We start from the raw sequence: 21029 nt of genomic DNA, 5'->3' as shown, positions 1-21029 counted from the left end.
AGTCGAGTACTCAATTTTTAAGCGCTTTTTAGCTGCAGCTGGAATGTATGCTACGATTTTTGTTATATGCATTTCTAATTAGAAAAGCATCAAGTCAAGTATGCCATTAATTTTACATTTGCGCATTTGAAGTGTGCCACGCCCACTTGAAAAATGGGCAAGTACTCTTTCAGTCGCCTGCAAAAAAAGTTTTTTTTTTTTTTCTTTTCTTTTAGTGAGTTTATTTATTCACGTTTCCTCTTTGCCCATTCTCCACGATTTGATTCATTTTTTTCAGCATTTTGTGCTCTTGTTTTATGATATTAATTAGTTTTAAATCGCACGGGCTTCTACAGCAGGCAATTGGGTCAGCAGTAAAATTAGTTGAGCCTGCATTCGATACATTTGCATATTTAATCAGCTTGGACCATTGCACTGCCGTCTGATCAGCTTGATTTATTAACCATAATGGGAAGACATGTGGGTTAAAGTTTCCGATGTATGTGTGTGTGTGTGTGTGCGTTTTTCAGCCTACTGCACAACATACAGCTTCATCATTTTAACGCAATTTCCTTGGCAGTCAAATGGAAATTTCCATTTCGTTTTGACTTTTATTTTATATATATATATATTTATTTTTCATCTCTTTTCTTTTTATTGTGCAGCTCAGCTTCATAAATTATAAATAACTTAATCGTGTCCGAGCGTATTGAGCTGTGTGACCCAAAAAAAAAAATAAATATATATATAAGTAGAAAAGGAAGAGATGAACTTCAAGTTTGACAAAGTTTTAATACCCTTAAGACAGCTGCTCAGACTTTTATATGACTAATTAGTTAAGCAAATTATTAATTGGCTGACAAAAATAGACAAAATTTAGTTAAACTTTTCTTAGACGGACAACTATATCATAACATATAGCTGCCATAGCAACGATACATCGAAAATAAAGTTTTAGTATGAATAATTTTTTTGTTATTTGAGATATTTTAATCAAACTGATAGAATATGCAACTGTGCTGGTAATATACATCCTGACCAAATTTGGTTAAAATCGGTCTACTATATCATATAGCTGTCATAGGAACGATACATCGAAAATTAAGTTTTAGTATGAAAAAGTTGTTTGTTATTCGAGATATCTTAACCAAACTGATAGAATATGCAACTGTGCTGGTATAATACATCCTGACCAAATTTGGTTAAAATCGGTCCACTATATCATATAGCTGCCATAGGAACGATCGATAAAAAAATCAACTGTTAGTATGAAAAAGTTTTTGTTTTCTGAGATATCTTAACCAAACTGTTAGAATATGTCTTTAAGTTGGTTTTGTACATTTTAACAAAATTTGGTTCAATTCCGCCCACTAGTTTCAGCTTAACATTCTAAAGAAAAGTGTATGCTCTTTAGTGTATAGTGTATATTTTATGATAAAGTAATAATACCCCACTGTAAGTGTATAAAATATGGGCTCAAAGATCGAGAAGTTTGTTCAAGTTGACGCGGCTTAAGGGCTGACAAATGCTCAGGCATCATTCAACTAAATATATGGCTGTGTGTGTGTGAGTGTAGTTGAATATGGCTGAGTAGCTTTGAGTGTGTATGCGTTACAGTGTGTGTGTGTGTGTGTGTGTGTGCAGCTATTGATTAAGATGCTTAAACTTGACTTCATTCATGTGTTAACATTATACAGCGAACGTTATTTGCTGGCCAGTTGTGTGTGTGTGTGTGTGTGTGTGTGTTGTGTATGTATGTGTGTGTGCCATGCTTGATTTGCTCATTTCCGGTTCATTGAAGTCCGGCCGACGTGTGAGTGTCCAAATGTGTTGGCCTGCGATATTCTAATCGGATTTGTGTGCTTGCCCAATATATGAATTATGTGCGACAACTGTTGTGAGCCACTGTGCTAGCAAATGAATTATTAAAACAACAATTAGCTGGTCCAAAAAATAATTATGTTTAATCTGAATATACTCGACTGTGCATTTATGCAAGTTAATTGCAAATATTCATCGATCGAAATGCATAAATAAATATGCATTGTGTCTAAACAAATGCAAATAATATTATTAATAATTCGCTAACAACAATCATATTAGCTAGATATTAAATATTAAGTATACGCAATGGCGAGTCGTTATTACATTTAAATACAAATTCAATTAATTTTGTTAATGGCCTTTATATACGAGTAGTTACTGCACCTGTTAATGAATATGCAGCAGATACACTCTCGAGATACCTTCTAATTAAAATGCGAAGCAAAAGATAGAGACATCAATTACACTCTGCTAACAGTTTTTGTTTTTAGCTGTCAGCTTATTCGGCACTCGCGGATTCTCTCACTCTCTTTCACTCGCTTTCACTCGCTGATGCTGCAGATTCTAATTAATTACAAAGTCATATGACGCACACACACACACACACACACAGCAGAGCACATAAAGATACACATTTGGCTTTCGTTTCAATTTTCTGCACAATTTTTACAACTTAAATGTTTGCATGGTCTTCAGCTAATTGAAATTCTAATTATTTTCATGAGAATGGGCGTCGCTGATAAGTAATTAAGATTGCGGCAATTTATCATAATCATAAATTATATTACTTAATAATTAAAGATGTGAGATTTTACTGTACTGGAAAATTTGTTTTATTTTTTATTCGTTTCATTTTAATTTTTTTTTTATTGGGGCACCGAAACGTGGAGAAATATCATAAAAATAACGTTTATCTAAAATGTCATAAAATAAATTTACAAATATATACGAATACAATAAGAAATATACATATAATCACATGAAGGTGCTTTTTGATAACTGTAGCACACAGCAGACTTTGGTCTATCAGAATATGTTGTAGTTGTTGTTGTTGTTTTTTGATGTTTGATGTTGTTTTTTTTTTTTTTTTGTAGTTATGTCTGGAGGTATAAAACTTAATTAAGCTATTTGCTAATTTCATAATTGAATTACTCAGTCAAACGTTCGATTTGTATAGTCGCATGTTTGATGTTGTATTTACTGCCGCAGGTCAATTGCGTTGCCAACTCAAGCACCGTATCCGAGTCGCACAGCAGGTCTACATGGGAAAAACAGAGAGTAAACATGTGTGTGAGTACTTTTAGTTACAATTTCCCAGCAAGCAGCTGGAAAAACATTTTTACAGAATGATTTTTTTTTCGAGTTTTCTTCATTTTTAAAAAGAGATATAGCTTACTAACATGTATGCGCAATTTAAAGAAGACTCAAAAATGTCACTAAATGAGATCTATAGGCTATTTCCACAACCACTCACATTTGCCACATTTGCTCACATTTGAATGTGGCTTATATTTGGCTTTCCACGACCAAATGTGAAGCTGTTAAGACATTTGATATTCACCCAAAGCAAATCAGCTGCTCGGTTTCTGTGCACAAATTATAAAAAGCTGACAATAACATTTTAATATTTATTTTGATATTATAACTGCCGCAAATTTAATGCCTACCGTTTTTATTTGAGAAAACAGCTGCTTAAGGTGATAATAGTTTTTTTTTCATGAGTTTATCGATAATCATCGCGTGTTCGATAAAATAAATACTGAAATTCGCCGGGGCAAATGACAAACAATCTTCACATTCATTATGAATGAGCCAAAATGATCATTCGGATTTTGTACTGAAATGAAGTCCACATTTGGGACGAATGATGAAAATGGCGTCGAATGAGCCAAATGTGCTGTCGTGGAAATAGGCTATTACTGAATTACAATAATAATATGCAAAGCTATCGCAAATTGATTGTGCAGCAGATTTTAATGTGATCAAATTGCGATCAAAAAAATTTGGAATTTATCAGAGGTCTACACAAGTGCTCAGTGGTATAGCATGTTGAGCTACTGCCTTGTATGCAAGCGACCCGGGTTCAATTCCTGGATCTTCTGCAACTTATTTTTGTATTTTTTTTTATTAATAATGATTTTTTAATATTTTTGTAATATTTTTTTTAATAACGATCAGAAAAATGACTCGAAATGAAGTCAAAATTAATTAGAAAAACGTATTAAAAAAGACTCATTTATGAATATAAATATTTTAATTATATAGAGGACTAGAATGTGATCAAAAATGCTTGCTGGGTTATATGCTTACCAACAACTAAGTGTGCCATAAGCACACTATGCTCACTCGTATGCTGCCAGACATTCAGATGATGCACCGATCTGTAAGGAAGTAAATTGTGTATATATAAAAACTCAAGTATTCGTTTATAGATTAAGAGAGAGAGACAGAGAGAGCCTTTGTCATGGTTCATTGACTCACTTGACACCCGTTATGCTGGCCAGCTCGTGTTGCAGTGTCTTGAGGCAGACATGATGTGGCACCGCGTCCAGCAAAATGGAAATGGATTCTCGAAACAGCTGCACCGTTGTCATAACCACAATTACGGAGAAGAGCAGCGTACAAAGTGGATCCGCATACTTGGCACTCGGCTGTGGGTGGCAGGGAAAGTTGAAGGGGGGGTCAGTTAATTAAATTATATGCTGACTTGTCTAGACTCACATAAAATTTGATTAAGACGGACGCCAAAAAGACGCCAATGCTCTGAACCAGATCGCCAATAACATGAATCATTGCAGCGCGCAGATTTAAATTACGTTCCGTTGTACTGTGGAGAGTTGAAGAGGTTGAAGAGTGAGAGGGGGGTGTAAACATAAACCATTATTAATTTTAGACTACAAATTAATAACTGCAAATCAGCAATGAGGCATAACTAAATACAACTAAATTAAATTGCAATTACATGTAATCAAACAAACAATTGCCTGCAGGCGACAGCAGCTGCCAATATTATACATATTATTATTTTTTTTTGTAATTTCATGACAGCTTTTGCCGCAGGCCATAAAATTGCAACAGGCAATTTGAATCAATACGCTCCACATTTTCTCATATACACTGATACAAAAATGTTCTAAAATCAAAATATTGGTCTCAAAACTAAAAATATTGCTCAAAAACATGCGTTAAAAACATAAAATTCTGGATTTAAAAAACACATCTTGGGTTTGAGAACATTTTAAATAAAACCAAGTTCATATTTTAAGAATAAATGTTCTTAAAATTAAAATCAAAAGATAAAAAAACTAAAAATCACTTTTTAAATTTATTATTATTATTTTTTTTTTTTTTTAATTTTGACTTTTATACAAGTTATTCTGTCTTGGTAATTTAAAAAAAAGTTATTTTAATTGGTGGAGAGTGGGATTCGAACCGGCGCCTACTGCTTCACAACTGAAGCGGTTTCTCTAACCAGAGCGCCACGGGTCGACCATTTCTTTCATATGAAATAGTAAATATTAATACTTTCCTAATAATTTTTATTCTTGTATTAAGAACAAAATATTTAAGATGAATGTTCTTGATTTTAGAAGTTGTTCTTTTTATTCAGTGTATAAACTTGTTAAACAACCCTCGCAACTAAACCATCATACTCACCCATTGTGTTGACTTGGCTTTAAGCCATTGGCTATAACAACATTATGGCCTTCCTCATTTCCCTGGGCGTGGTCATGCCCATGTCCATGTCCATATCCATGACTGTGACTGTGACTGTGACTGTGACTGTGTCCATGGCCACTGCCTCCCATAAACCAGGAGCCATGCAATACGAACATCATGCTGCGGGCCAACAACATAAATTATCATATTTATATTTAATTATAAATGGGTCAAAATGGGGGGGGGGAGTATGCAACAATACGAGTTCTCGTTGCATTTCTACATTTATGAAAGCATTTCAATAGTAAATTGCTAAACTGGCAAATTAGAATGCAACAGTATAAACATTTTGCTAACCGATTTGGGAATTTATACAAGTTCAATTTAAGCTGAAGATGTGCTATAATAATATTCGCTACTATCGATTGTATCGAGTGTACAATTATCGTGCATAAATGGTGGCAGATTTTCAATAAATATTGCTTACAACTTTTTATTTAATTCATTTTGTGTTTGCCCAAATATGATTATTATAAGAAACCTTAAAGAACTATTATTTAAGTCTTTTTCATTTTAGTGGGGTTTAAAAATCGAAACTTAAAAATCAAAAAAAAGTATCAAATTGTCGATAAATCGACAAAAATCACTTTTTTTTAAATTGATTCAGGGTCAAGTGTAAAAAAATGGGCTGTAACGTAAAAAAATTGAGTTTTCCAAATATAATGCAGAATCAAATTAGAGCTGAATTCCCGATTTATCGAGTTAATTAAATCGATTTTATTAATCGTAAAAAAAATTAGTTAAAGTAGTTTCGCAAAAGTTGAGTTTTCGATTTTTCGATGAATTTTTTTCATGACTAATTTTATACTATCTTAAAAAGCTTTTGTATTCAGTAAATGAATTATTACAATGTCGAATTGCTTTAATTTAGCGACAGCTGTGATAAGTTTAGTTCATATATTTTGCAATACTTGTATAAAGGGTATATAAAAGCAATTAAAATGCCTTAGACTGTGTTTTAATTGCTTAACTAATGAGATTGTAAAAAATGTAATTACAAACGAAAACTGGATATTATAGGCATAATAATTGATTGCTCTTGAATGATTTTTCAACTAATTGAAGCTTTGATTTTTCTTTAAATATATAACTCTTGCGATAGAAATTAAAGCAATTTATAATAATTAAAAAATTAATATTTTTAATACAATCGATTGTTTGACTGCTTTGATAAGTATTATTAATATTTTACTCTCATTTCAAGGGGCAGTTTTCTGCTTAAAATAAAATATATAATTTATGTACTTACATAATATTTATGCCAATGCCAATGGCCGATATGCACATCATAACATTAACATCCAGTTCAAATTGCTGTGAATAGATGCGTTCGATGGCAACAACAACAAGCATTGCAGTAAGCAGCCAAATGCCCAGAATTGAGACCAAGGCACCCAGAACCTCTGCGAAATAGAAGAAGAGTTGTTTATTAATAAACATGAAGTTTATAATTTTCTGTGGCTTAAGAATCAATAATATTTGCCGCCTCAAAATGTTTATAAATAAGCATATAATCTTATCTTGCGAGTGGTCTCAGAATATTTAGAACAACCCTCGCTAAGAAATTACTAGAGTATATAAGAAATTACTATAAATATATAAAACGGTTAGCCACAAAAGTAACTGGATAACACATAACACTGGAGTAACACATACGATTGGTGGGAACTTCTTGTTGCTAGTCCTTATCTAACTATAACTCGAGTAAGTACTAAAAAAAACACAAAAATAGTGTACCAAAACTCAGGATAACCATTTGTAGTAAATCTTATAAAATCTTAATAAAAAACCCAAATATTTTCACTCAAAAACTGATGATAATATTGTACTAGAATAAGAAACATTGTTTAGAATTAAGATAAAAAGGACAAACATAGTGTTGTAAATGTTGTAACAAAATAAGACGATTCTCATATCAATAAAGAAAATAGTCTTGAACTGAACCCGACCTCTGGTAATTCTGGCCTAGCTCTCAGGGAACATTGGGAGCGGACTCGATCGAGTATTTCTCAATACTTGCTCAAGATATATAAGAAGAGTTTCGGAATCAAATGTCAAGTTAAAAGCACGTCTAAAGTAACTGCATGGAGATGGCCTAATAATAGACTGGATGATAACAAACATGTCTCTGTCTCTGTCTGTCTCTCTGTCTCTCTCTTGGAGGAAAAGCAATTACAGTGTGGTTGGACTGTCAACTGGTCAACTGGTGCACTCATTAGCATAGTGTTGGCCATAATTGGGTACTTACCAAAGCGTTTGTAACCAAAGGACATGCGTGAGTCCGGCGGTCGAGTGCCCAACCATATTGCAACCAGACCGATGACGAAGCTAATGCAATCAGATGCTAAATGTGCGGCATCTGCCATAATGGCGAGGCTTCCGGCCATATAACCGCCAAGGAATTCAATGATCTGCGGATGCCACACAAAGTGGTGCGAGGTATATACTCGTTGTTATTGTTGTTGAAATTTATCATATTTAAAGTAGACACTTGTGTGCTTGTTTATGTGTATGTGGGTGTGTGTGTTTGTGTGTGTGTGTGTGTGTGTGTGTGTGTGCTCACTGTACTTACCATGAATATGCAACAGAGCGAAATTGCAAGCAGAATTTTAAATTTCGCTTCCTGCGCCGATTTGCTTTTAAGGTTCGCTCCAAAGCCGGGCTGTGAACTGCGACAACCCCTCCTCGTCCATTCCCTGTCCCCACTCCCATTCCCACCCCCATCCCCGCCAGCAGCTGCTGTTGCTTCATGTTCCAAGTGCTGCAAGTAACGTAATAATTGCCTTATAAATATGACTGTCTATGTGTGTGTATGTGTGTGTGTGCCTGTGTGTGTGTGTGTGTCTATGTGTGTGAGTGTAGGAGTGTGTGCATATAAATGACTGCTGGGGTTGTGTGCATTGCAATTTTCATAGCATACAACTGGGCGCCAATTGCAGAGTTTTCCTTTAATTGAACAATTACAGTTACCATATATGCAGCAATATAAACATGTCATATAAATGTATACAAATAGATGTATACATATGCAGCCACATTCCGAATTTCTTAAACGATTACATTGTGAGCTTGCCACAATTTTCTATCAATAATTAAAGCAGGAACCATAACGATTAAAATGTCTAGGGATTAAATCAATAGAAAGCGTAACCTTTACCGATTGAAATTGGTAGCCGTACTGAAACCCTAACAAAAACAACCATTTTGAACTAAACCAAAATCAGTAACCGATTCATATATAACGTTTAGTTTCGAAATTAGTAACCAATTCAAGTATAACGGTTTGTTTCGAAATTAGTAACCGTTTCATGTATAACGGTTAGTTTCGAAATTAGTAACCGTTTCATGTATACCGGTTAGTTTCGAAATTAGTTACCGATTCATGTATAACGGTTAGTTTCGGTTCATTCAAGCATTAAACTCAGTTGTTGTTAACGTGTAATCAGCGTTTTTCAAACGAATTTTGAATTTAAATTTGAATATTGATTTTATTAAATTGATCTTGGTTAACTATTTTTAACATTTCTACTACAAATTTTTTTTCTGTGAACCGAAAAAAAAATTGGCATTTCGAAACCGAAACCTACGAGTACATAAAACCGATAACCGTTACGGAACCGATATACAAAGATTTTTCGTAGCCAAAAGCCGAAAACCAAAATACAAACGTAGCCGAAACTAAAAAGCGATATTCGATTCGGTTTAATAACCTGATAATTTTTAAAATAAATATGGTTTGTTGATTTTTTATAAAAGTTAATATTATAAATATTTTTTTTCTACTATAATAATACTTATTTTTTTTTTTTGGAATTGTGTTTAAATTTATAAAAAAACGGCAATTTACTTTTTAATTCGCAAACTAAGATGCAAGAATCTTGCTTTGTGCAAAAACCGGAACATGACTGGGAGATAGTTTTTGAAGTAAAGTTTTTTATTTTTGCAAATATAAGTAAAAGAAACTTGCCAAATTGTTGCAACTGTTGTTGCTGCTGCTGCTGCGTAAAAGGGGCACCTCCCACGTATGTTCATCCAGTTCCAAGGCGTCTCCCCTTGTTGTTGTTGTTGTTGCTGTTGCTGTTGTTCTTGTCGAATTAAAGTCAATGTTATTGTTGCTTAAATTGTTGTATTTATGGTGACCATTTGGCTTGTGTGCACTGCGATTTGAACCCACAATATTCAGTCTTATGTGATCGCTGTTGTTGTTGTTGTGTTGCTGTTGTTGCTCTAGTTGTTGTTGCTGATTATCATCCAAGTAAAGTGAAAAACTCTCATCATAATCATCATCATGCATTGTGGCTGCTAAAGCGCTGTCAAGTTTTTGATATTTTGACATTGTTTTGCTATTTTTCGCTTTTGTTTAAATTCCTTCTGCGAAAGTTCTTTGTGTGTGTATCTGTGTGTGTGTATCTGTGTGTGTATCTGTATTTGTGTTTTGAGAATTTGAGCTTCGGTTTTTGCCCTTCTGATGCATTTATCATAATTAGTGTACGCGTGTCATTGTCATCATCGTTCTCATCATCATTAACGTCATCATCGTCATCATTATGCTTAATTCTTAGCCTGAGACATTTGTGTAACGAACTGTGTATTCAAGTTAACTAGAAATTGTTGCTTTATCAAATCCAGTCTCGTGTCTCTCTGCGTGATATTCGAAAATCGTTTCAAATTAATTTGTGTGTTTGTTTTCTTATTCAAATTTGTTTTGCTTACTTTGTTTTTAAGTAGTTTTCGCTTGAGTTGTGTGTTTACTTTGTTTTTGAGGTTGTATCCGGTTGCTAGAATTCACAGGGTATTATGCTTTATTCAATATACAAATTAAATATAGAAATTAGTGTCATATTCAATATAGAAATTAATGTCAAATTAATTTGGTTTTTTTACACTATTTCTAATTAAAAAATTGTTATTAATGTTTATGTTATATTTTTGAAATTATAGAATCGCAATAGATTTAATTATTGTTGAATTTTCCAGGTTAATTTTACTAATGATTATCAAAAGTTTTATGTTTCCGGAGATGGATAAAATCGTTGATTTTCATTACATTTTTAAGTTTTTTAAAAGCGACTGCATTCATTTAATTTGTATTAATTTTTTTTACTGGCAATCCATTTATCCATCAGTTAGTTTATAGATTTTTCAGTTTTTAATGAATTTTATAATATTTCACACAGTTTTATAGATTGAAATTTGAAGTAAAGCAACATTTTTAAAACAATAAGTTTTGTTAATCAACTAAATAAACGTATAAAATTGTGTTTTAAAGTTGATAAAAATTATTATATTATTATTATATGTTATATATATGTTTGAAGACATATATATGCTATATATATGTTTCTAGCCATATTTATTTAACTACAAGTCAATTAATCACTTTGTAGATTTTCGGCATGACTGTTGGTTCCTTACGGAATATTGAATATTCGAATATTTCATAATTTTTTATTACAATGGGCGCAGTAATGAAACTTTTAATATCTATTTTTACCCCTCGAAACAATCCATTTTTTTTACGCAAACTCTGTGTCACAATTTTTTGATAAACATTTATTTCTCTAGACTTTCTTATCAACAACAAAAACCATAATGGCTATGTTGCTGGCTGGCATGTAAGTATTTAGCTTTTTCTTTCTTCTGTTTATTTTTATTTTTATCTATTCGTTTTGCTTTGCGTCGTTTGTGTCGTTGCCTTGGGACCGAGAGTTGCGATAAGCGGCACAGTTCACATAAAACTGCCTCAGTGGTTACCGGCAATGATTAACTTATCCGAGCTATCTGACACACACAAACACACACACACACACACACAATAATACATTGATATGGACACAAACTCTTCACACACTTGACACACTCAATAGACTTGTAGACACTTGAAATGCCACAACTGATTCAATTCACAGTTTGGCAACGACTGAGCAACAATTAGCACTTGATTCATAAACATATTTGACATGTTTTGACCACTTCAAAAAACTCTTTTTCTCATTTTTTGAGAGACTTTTAGGCAAGTTGTATTCAATTCAAGTGATAAACAAAAATGTTGCTTAGATTAGATAAAACATTGATTGCATGGCATAAACTGTCTTTAAGCATGTCAAACAATAAAACAATTTCAATTTACTAAGTGCCTAACTTTATTGAGAATTTTTCATATCGAAACTTTATTATAAATATAAAATGTATGTATAGCTTGTGCAGGTTGTAAATGAGTAAGTTTGTGTAGAAAAAATTCATTGGAAATATATAACGACAGTTAGTAAAGTGATTGCTAAGACAAAGAAAATATTTCACATATTTGTTTCTTTTTTCTTTTTAAAAATAGTTTACAGCAATAAATCTTATTATTTATTTAAATAGCCTGCTCTACTTTTTTAAAAATTAAAAACCAAGAAAAGATATTAGGTTTTGTAAAATGTATATTGTCTTCACAATTTCTTGACTAACTGTAACACAGGCAAAAGGCGAAAATCCTCGAGAATTAAAGAAAACTTTAATAACCTGAAACTTTCTTATGGTAAGTTATTATTCTGAAAATATTATTTTTTATCGAACGTGTTATAAATAGAAAAGAGTTAACACTTAACTAAACCACAACGATAATTTTATGTTTATTTGTTAGAGGTTCTTCTGTGACGAATGCGGGAAGTACAATATACAATCTACTTAAAAATTCTAGTCGCCAAAGTCTTTAATGAGCTGTCAGTAAAAAAAATTTATATATACCAAACAATTATATATAGAGCAAGAATAAATTTAGATGAGTAGGTAATACCCGCTGAGTATTGATAAAATGTACGTGCCTTTAAAGCACTTTGTTCATTCAACGGAATTGATACATCCCCAAAGAATAGATTTGGACTCTGGAAAAGGTCTAGGAATTTGATTTGAAATAAATTTATTTGTTGACAGTACGATTCGAATTGTTGGAATGCGAGTGTGGGTGTGTGGCTGTGTGTGTGTGTTTGTGTGCCTCACTTAGTTGTTCTTGTTATTTCAGTTGATTTCATTTTCTTTCCATTTATAACAGTTTATTTATGGCCGCCTGCACTATGTATGTGGTTTCTTTTGACGTCTTTTGTTTTTTTGAATTATCTTGAATCTCAGCTGTGTATATTTAGAAAACTTTCAATGCCTGAATTACTTAATTGAAAATAAAAATATGAAATTTATTTACATTTTTATTTGTTGTTTTGTTTGCAGTTGCTTTGCATTGTATTTAATCATTTCATTTATAAATTTATTGAATGAAATGATAAATTGAAAATAACAACAATGCGACGCAATGCACTTAGCATATTATGTGTGTACGTTGACCTTATCAACTGGTTTTTGTTTTTGTTTTAGCTGTCTCTGTTTCTGTTTAATATATATCGAACTAGTTTGTTGTTCTCGCTGTTGTTGTTGTTATTTCAGAAGCTGCGCTTTAAACGGCAGTTGCATAGCACGTGAAGCCGGTCAAACAAGAGAGAGAGATAGAGAGAGAGCACAAAGAGAGTATTGTGGCTTCAACTCATCTTTTGCAAGCTCATAGAGCTAAAGCGAGAGGATGAGCAAGTGAATGAGCAAGAGAGAGGGAGAGAGAGAGCGATTGTGTAGACGTTATCAGCGATAATGAAATTGTTGTATTAATTGAGTTGTTCAAGTCTATGGGATTGATCGTCTCTTTCACGTGATTTCTGTTTATATTTCACACAATTCTTTATATTGTTTATTTAGCATTTTGGTTTAGTTCTCACAGTTTCACTCTAGTCGCTTGTACTTGTTGTTTATTTAATTCATATTTTTTACTTAATTTTTTTGTTTATGTTTGTTGAAGCTGCAATTTTCCAGGCATTTAATTTGTCATGGTTTATAGGCACATTTCTCGTTTGCGTGAGCATACACAAATATTTATATCTTCTTTTTTTTTTGTTATTTTATTACATGCAAGTATTTGTATTTGTATTTGTATTGTTTTCACACCTTTTGTTTTTTATATACGTCTGAGTTTTCGCATTGTTATACTTGACAAATATTGAAACGCAAAATTGCGATATATTTTATTATCTGTTATATATTCGTACATATATTGTCACGATCATTAGCACACTTATTTTGTTGTTGTTGTGCTTTCGTTACCGTTGCAAACGCGCTCGTCGCCAGCGACGCTTCAAGTTCAACTGACGCCGTCAGCGGCAGAGCTACAGAACCACAGCGAGCAGAGCGCAGAGCGCAGCAATTAAAAGAGAGCCAAAAATAGGAGAGAGCGAAGAGCGATGAGCAAGCGCCGGCTGCTGATATTCGCCTGTATTTGTATGTGTACGTGTATTTAAGTTAGTATTTATGTATGCAAGTGTATGCGGGCTACGTCATCAAGTTCATGTCGGCGTAGTTGACCGTTGATTACGCTTTGCTCATCCCCGAGTGTTAATCATCGAGCGTCAAAAGCTCAACAGCATTTTGAGTGCTTTTGTTTTATTGAGTGCTTTTTGGTCTTGCATTCGAATTTAGATCGACTGTGTTGCTCAAGATCATTTCATTTAGTCTGCATTCAACTTCTGTAACCAAAAGTGTTGCTCATATTTTCTGGTTGATAAAGTGCATACAAAGAATAATTAAAGATCGGTAATTATTGATTATGATAATGCTGATTGTTCATTATCTTGTCTTCAATTAAGTTACATTTAATGAGCAAGTGTTTTTTTTTTTAAAACTGTTGCTTCTTGAAGCTAATTTTAGTTTTTAATTACGAATTAATAAGTTTATTTCAATTTTTTTAAGCTGATATTTACAATTTGTGTTATTAAATATTATTATAAAAAAAATCCTAAAATAATAATATATGTAAAATTCTGATTAAAAAGCAAGCGCTGCACACATACTTATATATATATATATATATATATATATATATATGTATTTGTGGTTCCTCTGCAAGTAAGAATCCATTTCAATAAGAATCCAGACATCAGTAAATTTACAATACTTGCCAATTTCTGAAATGCGCATTTCCACATGACAAGTGTGTTGAGTTTTTATATTGCCTATTGTACATTCATAACAAAAGCTGATGACTGATAAATACCCTGTTGTGTTTACTATCCGATCGTTTTGAAATTGTTCCTATAGAAGTTTGGCCTGGTGAAAAGTATATGTCAATGTCTCTTTAATTCACGACTTAACTTTCGGATTTTTCAAGCAGACTGACAGATAGATAAACGAACAGAGTCGAAATATATACGCTAGATTAAAGAATTATGGCATAGACTTAAAGTAAGTCATTAAACTCATTTTGTGTTTTTATATTTGAACAATTACAGGGTATGCACAAATTCTTTTGTGTGTATAAAGCACAATTGCAATTAATATGGGGTAATTAAAGGTCAATAAAAATTATATGTATGCATGTTAAATTAAAAGGATGATAACATTGCTACGATAAGGTTAATATATAATATATTCGAAATAACAAAAAAATATACCTCATCTAGATAAACTAGTAATCGGCTGAGTTATATAATATATTCGAAATAAAAAAAAATATACCTCATCTAGATGAAATAGTAGTTACATAATATATTCGATATAATAAAATAATAAACCTCATCTAGATAAAATAGTAATCAACCCAGTTATTAAAGTACCAAAGTAGCTATAAGAATTCCAATCTTAAAAATGGTTTGAGTTTTAGTTATTTTTTGCTTAGTTTAAGTTCTACAAATTGTTTTCAATTAAAATTACAGTGTTTTTCAATTTAAGACAAATTTCTTTCAATTAAATTTCCCATTTGGCACTTAAGGATAATAGGTAACCCAAGTTGCATCAGTCGTGTTAAGCTGAGCACAGAATTTATTTAGGTTTTGGGTTTTTTTTGAAATTGATATTATTATTGCCAAGTTCGACAGATATTTTTTTGCAGACAGTTTAAGTTAGCCGTAAATGGCTCAATTTACGGCAAAACGTTTACGCTTCAACTCAGCAATGCCCCAAAACGATAAGATTTCAATTAATATGAGAGAGGAGCTTAAACGCAGATGCCAGACATAGATACGACTACGAATTAAAAAAATAAAATAATACGAAACAGAAGAGAAATCGGTATTAAATTACAGGCAGCCAATCACAATACTTGAAACTGGCTACTTATTGCCAAGGTTGGTATCATTTGAAACTGTTGCCAGCTTGAAAAGTACATCTCAAGTGGCGCAGCTGCCCCAACTTAATGCTGCGGCAATGGCATGCCACAGATTACGTATACGTAATGCGTATACGTATAAGTAAACGTGTGAGTGCTTTCTAGCTGCGTATAACTTGGTTACACCTTGGTAGCAGGTAAACCGCAACTGAAATATTTACGAAAATGTAATAGAAAATATAAATTAAATTTCTGGGAATATTTTGTGCAAGTTTTTCGTTGGTAAACAGGCGCCTACGCTATTTAACGTTGCGTATACGCCCCGTGTACGAAACTTGATGCTAGACAAATTGAAGCTGTGTAAATCTTGCTGTCTCTCTTGCTGCTTGTTGGCGTTGCCACCCATTTTAAATAATCGTTAGCATCTTGACTGCTGCTTGGCTTGCCAACCCTCTGTCTGTCTGTCTGTCTGTCTGTCGGTCTGTCTGTCTGTCTTTCTTTATCTTTCGCTGAACTATTGACGCCGCCGTTACCATTGATGATGTTGTTGATTGCGTTTGTTTTGGAGGCTGGCTTGACTTGTTGTTGTTGTGTGTGGGCGTCTTCACTGATTGCTAAGCAACAATTTGTGTTTTTTTTTTTGAGCAGGTTAACGATAACTGACAAACATGAGACACAGATTAAACATTAAACATTATCCTTCTAAACCTAATCGTTAAAAGGCAGCTGCTATCAATCGACTTGCTCCTCCTCCTCACACACACATGTGTGTAACGTAGATGCGCGTAATTAGAAAACCAAACAAATTACGTTGACGGGCATGACTGCCACTTAAACCACATATCACACTCGCAGTCAGTGCGAGTTAGTCAGCTTCGCATCCTGCTGAGATCCTGCTGCTCCTGAGCTCGTCAGGTTCAGGCACACCTGTGATACGGCAGCAGAGACACAAACGGAAACATCATCGAGCCGCATAACGAAGGAAATCAAGAAGCTACTTCACACAGCCAGCAAAAGAAAACTGGCAAAAATGGTTTAAAAAAAAAAAAAAAATATATATATATATATCTATCGTGCGGCCCTTTGTATTTATCTCAATGTGTGAGTGTGTGCGTGTCATGTGTTGGCCAAACCCGACACTAAAGGTAACACTGGCTAGCATACGAGACAGGTTACCTGGGGGAGGAGGGGCACTGATAGGGATAGGAATGGCAGGTGACAGCCAAAGTGAATTTAATACAAAGTGCCTTGAGCATTTCAATGACTGCGAATCGCTGAAGCTGTGTCTGTGTGTGTCTGTGTTTGTATTGCCTGTATTGTGACTACTGTAGATGAGTGTATGTGTATGTGTATGTGTATGTGTAGTTGTGTGTGTGTGCTCTATTTGTGTGTTTATTTCTGCTTTAAAGGAAATAAGGCATTCCAATTCTGAAACATGAAAGTTGTTTGCCCTTTGGTAACACAAAATTATACAATAATATTAATTATGCAACATTATAAAAATAATTGATAAAAATTAAAATAATACTAATTGTATTTTGTATAAAATGTGTAGAGTTTTAATTGTTTTAAAGTTGTAGTATTGTTTGTAAGAAATTAACTGAATAAGTATATTTTTTTCATACAATTTGCTTGTCCTTAGATAGAAAAAAAATATACATAAATATAAATTATGCAAAACTATATAAATATTAATAAAAGTTAAAACAATACAAATTTTATATTATATTAAATGTAAACAATTTTTAATTATTTTTCAATTGTAGCATTGTTTATATGCAATTAACTGAATAAGTATATTTTTTTCTTAGGCATTGTGCAACAACATAAAATAGGTAGAAAAAAAAAAATTATTTTCATAATTATAAAAAAATATTAATTGTACAAAATGATCAATAAAATATTAATAAAAATTAAAATAATGCAAATTTTATGTTATATAAAATGTAAACAGTATTTAATGAATTTTAAAATTGTAGCATAGAAAAGAACTAAATAAGTTTAACATTTTAAACTTGGCGTAGAATTGTTTTAGCATTTTGCTAGTATTATATTTGCAAATTGAATACTTTAAGTCAATGCATTTAGGTTATTATAAATGTTGCAAATATTGGCAAATTTTAAAAAACGAAATTTAGCTTTGTGTTCACTTGATTTGTGGCACAAAGAGTATACTCTAATGATATCACAGAATTGATATATCCCTGCTTGATAGAGCAAGCCTAAGGAGCAGTGGGTGTTGTGGGTGGCGGGGTGACTGGAGGGGTTGGGGTAATGCTGGTACGTGAGTGTTTCATTGACACCAAGTCATTTTATTTTCACCTTTTTTTTTGTTTATTTTCTTTTCCTTTTTTTTTTTTTGCCTGCTCAACGATGGGTGAATGGGGACGTTAGACCTTAGCTTTGTGTATAAATGCATGTGTGTGTGTGTGTGTGTGTGTGTGTGTGTGTGTGTGTGAGTGGTTGAGTGGTACGTTCGTGTGCATTTTGTGAGCTTAATTGAAAATTGAGTGCTTAACTTTGATTTTGTTTTCGGCGGAAGCGACACTCGAACTCCGCAACGTCGCCGACTCTTCCATGCCTCACTGACTTCCTCTGCCGCTGCCTCTGCCTCTGCCTCTGCCGCTGCCTCTGTCACTGCTGGCAGCGGCTGATTGTTTGTGTGCGGCTTTTTGGTACGTTAAATTTTGCACATTGTGACACTCACACACACACACACACACACACACATGCATATATACGCACTTGTATAGCACGAGTGAGCTTTTTTCTACATATATTTTTACACCTCACTTTTTATACCCTGTACGCGTTGCCTAACTAGTGAGTTTAGCACAGTTGTAGCCAAAGTATGTAACAGACAAAAATAGAATAGGTTATTAATAAAAGAAAGCAAGTGGAACATGCAAAAAGTAGGGTATCTGCTAGTCAAAATGGGAAAAAGCAGCGTTGTCCCTATTAACTGTTTATAACTCACTATTAACTTAATTATTGTAATTTAAAATATATATTAAAGCATTTCAAATCAGCAAACAGGGTATCTGCTAGTCGAGCATGCTCAGTGAAATAGAAAAAGTAGCGTTATCTATGTTTATTGCTTTTAACGCACTATTTAATGAATTTATGTTGCTAGGTATATGCATTATACTCATTTAAAACAGAAATACAGGGTGTTTGCTAGTCGAATATGCTTAGTGAAATGGAAAAAGTCGCGCTGCCTATGTTTATGGCTTATAACTCGCTATTTACTGAATTTTTATAGCTAAGTGTATGCATTAGACCAGTTTAAACCTGCCTACAGAGTGTCTGTAAGTCGAGCAGACTCGAAAAAGCAGTACACTAAATGCTGCGCACTATTTGAATGATTATCTAAGTAAGAAAATAAGTTTGAGCACAAAAAATATGCATACAGGGTAACTGCTAGTCGTGCAGTCTCAGTTAAATATTTTAACTGATGGTTTTTTTTTGTTTTTCGTTTTTTGGCTTTGTAGTCAACAGCTCTCGCAGCGGGTAGCTCTCGATTTTTTGCCTGTAGTTTGTTTTAAAATTGACAAATTGACTTGTTGGCTGTGGCACGCCCCCGTTGCTATTTTGGGAGCTCCTCCCACCTCCCACCTCCTGCCACCTGCTCACCCCTTAGCTATCGTTGCTGTCCCGCTGCTCAAAGTGAATTCATTAAACACTTTAAAACACAGCACGCCCTTTATCAGTTGACAAGCGAATGCATGAGTTGCTTAACTTTAGTTTAAATGTGCCCAAAATGTCAATTTACATAATTGTTTTAACCGGATTTGAGGTGCAAATAATTTACAATTCGCGGTTTCATCTCTAATAGTTGCATTTAATTGAACTGTGACAATGCACTGTCAAATGGTTTTGCGGATTTTAGTCAATTCAATTCAATATGCAATATAATAAAATACGCTTTCAATTTAATAGCTCCCCATTGAGTGGTTATTGCATTCCCTTCAGTGTACAGTGGGACAATTGTTGACATTTGCCAGTGCAAGTTGGCTTAACTCAACTGTTTTTTTTCTTTCTTTCTATTATTCTCATTTGCTTGAAGCACTTTGTGTGCTTTAGCTTTCGAGCGAGTGATAGAGCAAGCTTGTTTATATTTACTCAAATGTCAGGTTGTTGTTTAATTATGTAACTCAATCTAAACATAATGTGTTTACATTTGCCTCGCTCTTCTCGCTCTCTCTCTCTCTCCCGCTCTATCTGTTGACTAAAGCATATTTGAGTGTCCGTTGAATCTAAAGCAGCCGCAGTAAATAAATGGCGCATGGCAAAAAATAAATAAACTACACACACACACACATATTTGTTGCTAATGTTATTATCTAAACATTTGCCTGCACTAATTACAAACAGAACAAACTGCAAGTTGGGCATTAATCATGGGTATTATCGGTGCTATTATAAATAATGTTAAGCCCAAGCAACAGCCATGACTTCAAAAACAGCAACTAAAACAACAAACGACAGCAATACCACAGGCAACAACAACAACAACAACTAAAACAACATCTTTATATATGTAGGCATCGTTAAGAGTTGACCACAAAATGCATTTTACTTATATGCTTTGCTCTGTGGTTGCTTGTCTTTTTGTGGTTTCATCCAACTGCACAACAGGTCAGCAAATGAGTAGTGAATAATATATAAACACTCGTACTCGCACACTAAATGTACCTATAATATTCATAACAGTGCTGCACTTAACTAACTGTATTTTGGTTAGATAAAAGTACAACTGCAATGTCACATTGCAGAACATCCTACAAACAAACAAACAAAACCATATAAGAGTTCACTGAACAATTCGAAATGCGGGCAAATCTCCTAATTAAAGAGATGGAAATTTTGTGAACCTAAAATAACATGTACACAATGAATATACACGTATATATGTTATATTCTATCAATTCTTCTTAGTACTGTTATAATCAAGCACATATTTTAAATAAAAAGTTCGGTTCAAAAATTATAATAATAACATCAATTTTATACATCTCTAATATTACGTAATTATTTCAGACTTTGTATAAAAATAAGTTACATTTCAATATTTAAATAAATTTTAATTAGTTTCAAAAATTAAATTTTTTTTATAAAGAATTTAATTTAATTATTATCGTAAATAAATAAATAAATAAAATATCAAAAATAAAAATAATTATATAAATTTTATGCTTCTCTAATATTACGTTATTATTTCAGACTTTGTATAAAAATCAGTTACATTTAAAAATTTAAATGAATTTGAATTATTTCCAAAATTGGATTTTTTTAATAAAGAATTTATTTTAAATTTTATCGTAAATAAACAAATAAATAAAATATCATAAATAAAAATAAATATATAAATTTTATACTTTTC

General features: G+C 32.9%; 1 protein-coding gene across 3 annotated transcripts; it reads right to left on the bottom strand.

Annotated features, from left to right (window-relative positions):
* Nucleotides 1–2696: 2696 nt before the first annotated feature.
* Nucleotides 2697–13723, bottom strand: LOC117785700 (zinc transporter 2). 3 transcript variants are annotated; one of them, XM_034623889.1, is made up of 10 exons: nt 13651–13723; nt 9491–10323; nt 8096–8284; nt 7772–7934; nt 6773–6926; nt 5461–5643; nt 4525–4630; nt 4285–4454; nt 4114–4184; nt 2697–3061 (listed from the first exon to the last, which is right to left on the bottom strand). In XM_034623889.1, the coding sequence occupies exons 2-10, from the start codon at nt 9857–9859 to the stop codon at nt 2952–2954; spliced, it is 1515 nt and encodes a 504-aa protein (XP_034479780.1). In that variant the 5' UTR covers nt 9860–10323; nt 13651–13723; the 3' UTR covers nt 2697–2951. The 3 variants fall into 3 exon arrangements, with proteins under 3 accessions (XP_034479780.1, XP_034479779.1, XP_034479781.1); XM_034623888.1 differs by having other exon boundaries at nt 13495–13688; XM_034623890.1 differs by having other exon boundaries at nt 13596–13686.
* Between the last annotated feature and the right edge of the window lie 7306 nt (nt 13724–21029).

Source organism: Drosophila innubila, assembly GCF_004354385.1.
Source record: "Drosophila innubila isolate TH190305 chromosome 2R unlocalized genomic scaffold, UK_Dinn_1.0 1_C_2R, whole genome shotgun sequence".
Classification (NCBI taxonomy): domain Eukaryota; kingdom Metazoa; phylum Arthropoda; class Insecta; order Diptera; family Drosophilidae; genus Drosophila; species Drosophila innubila.
Note: the sequence above shows the minus strand (reverse complement) of the source record. Positions and strands in the feature narration are given on the sequence as shown.

What these genes read in the sequence shown, in the direction of transcription:
- LOC117785700 (XM_034623889.1), bottom strand. Translation starts at nt 9,859, where the DNA reads ATGTCAAAATATCAAAAACTTGACAGCGCTTTAGCAGCCACAATGCAT. An exon ending in GGCATTGGCATAAATATTAT is followed by an intron (nt 5,644 to 6,772) that starts GTAAGTACATAA and finishes GTTGGCCCGCAG; the next exon opens with CATGATGTTCGTATTGCATG. An exon ending in AAGCCAAGTCAACACAATGG is followed by an intron (nt 4,631 to 5,460) that starts GTGAGTATGATG and finishes AACTCTCCACAG; the next exon opens with TACAACGGAACGTAATTTAA.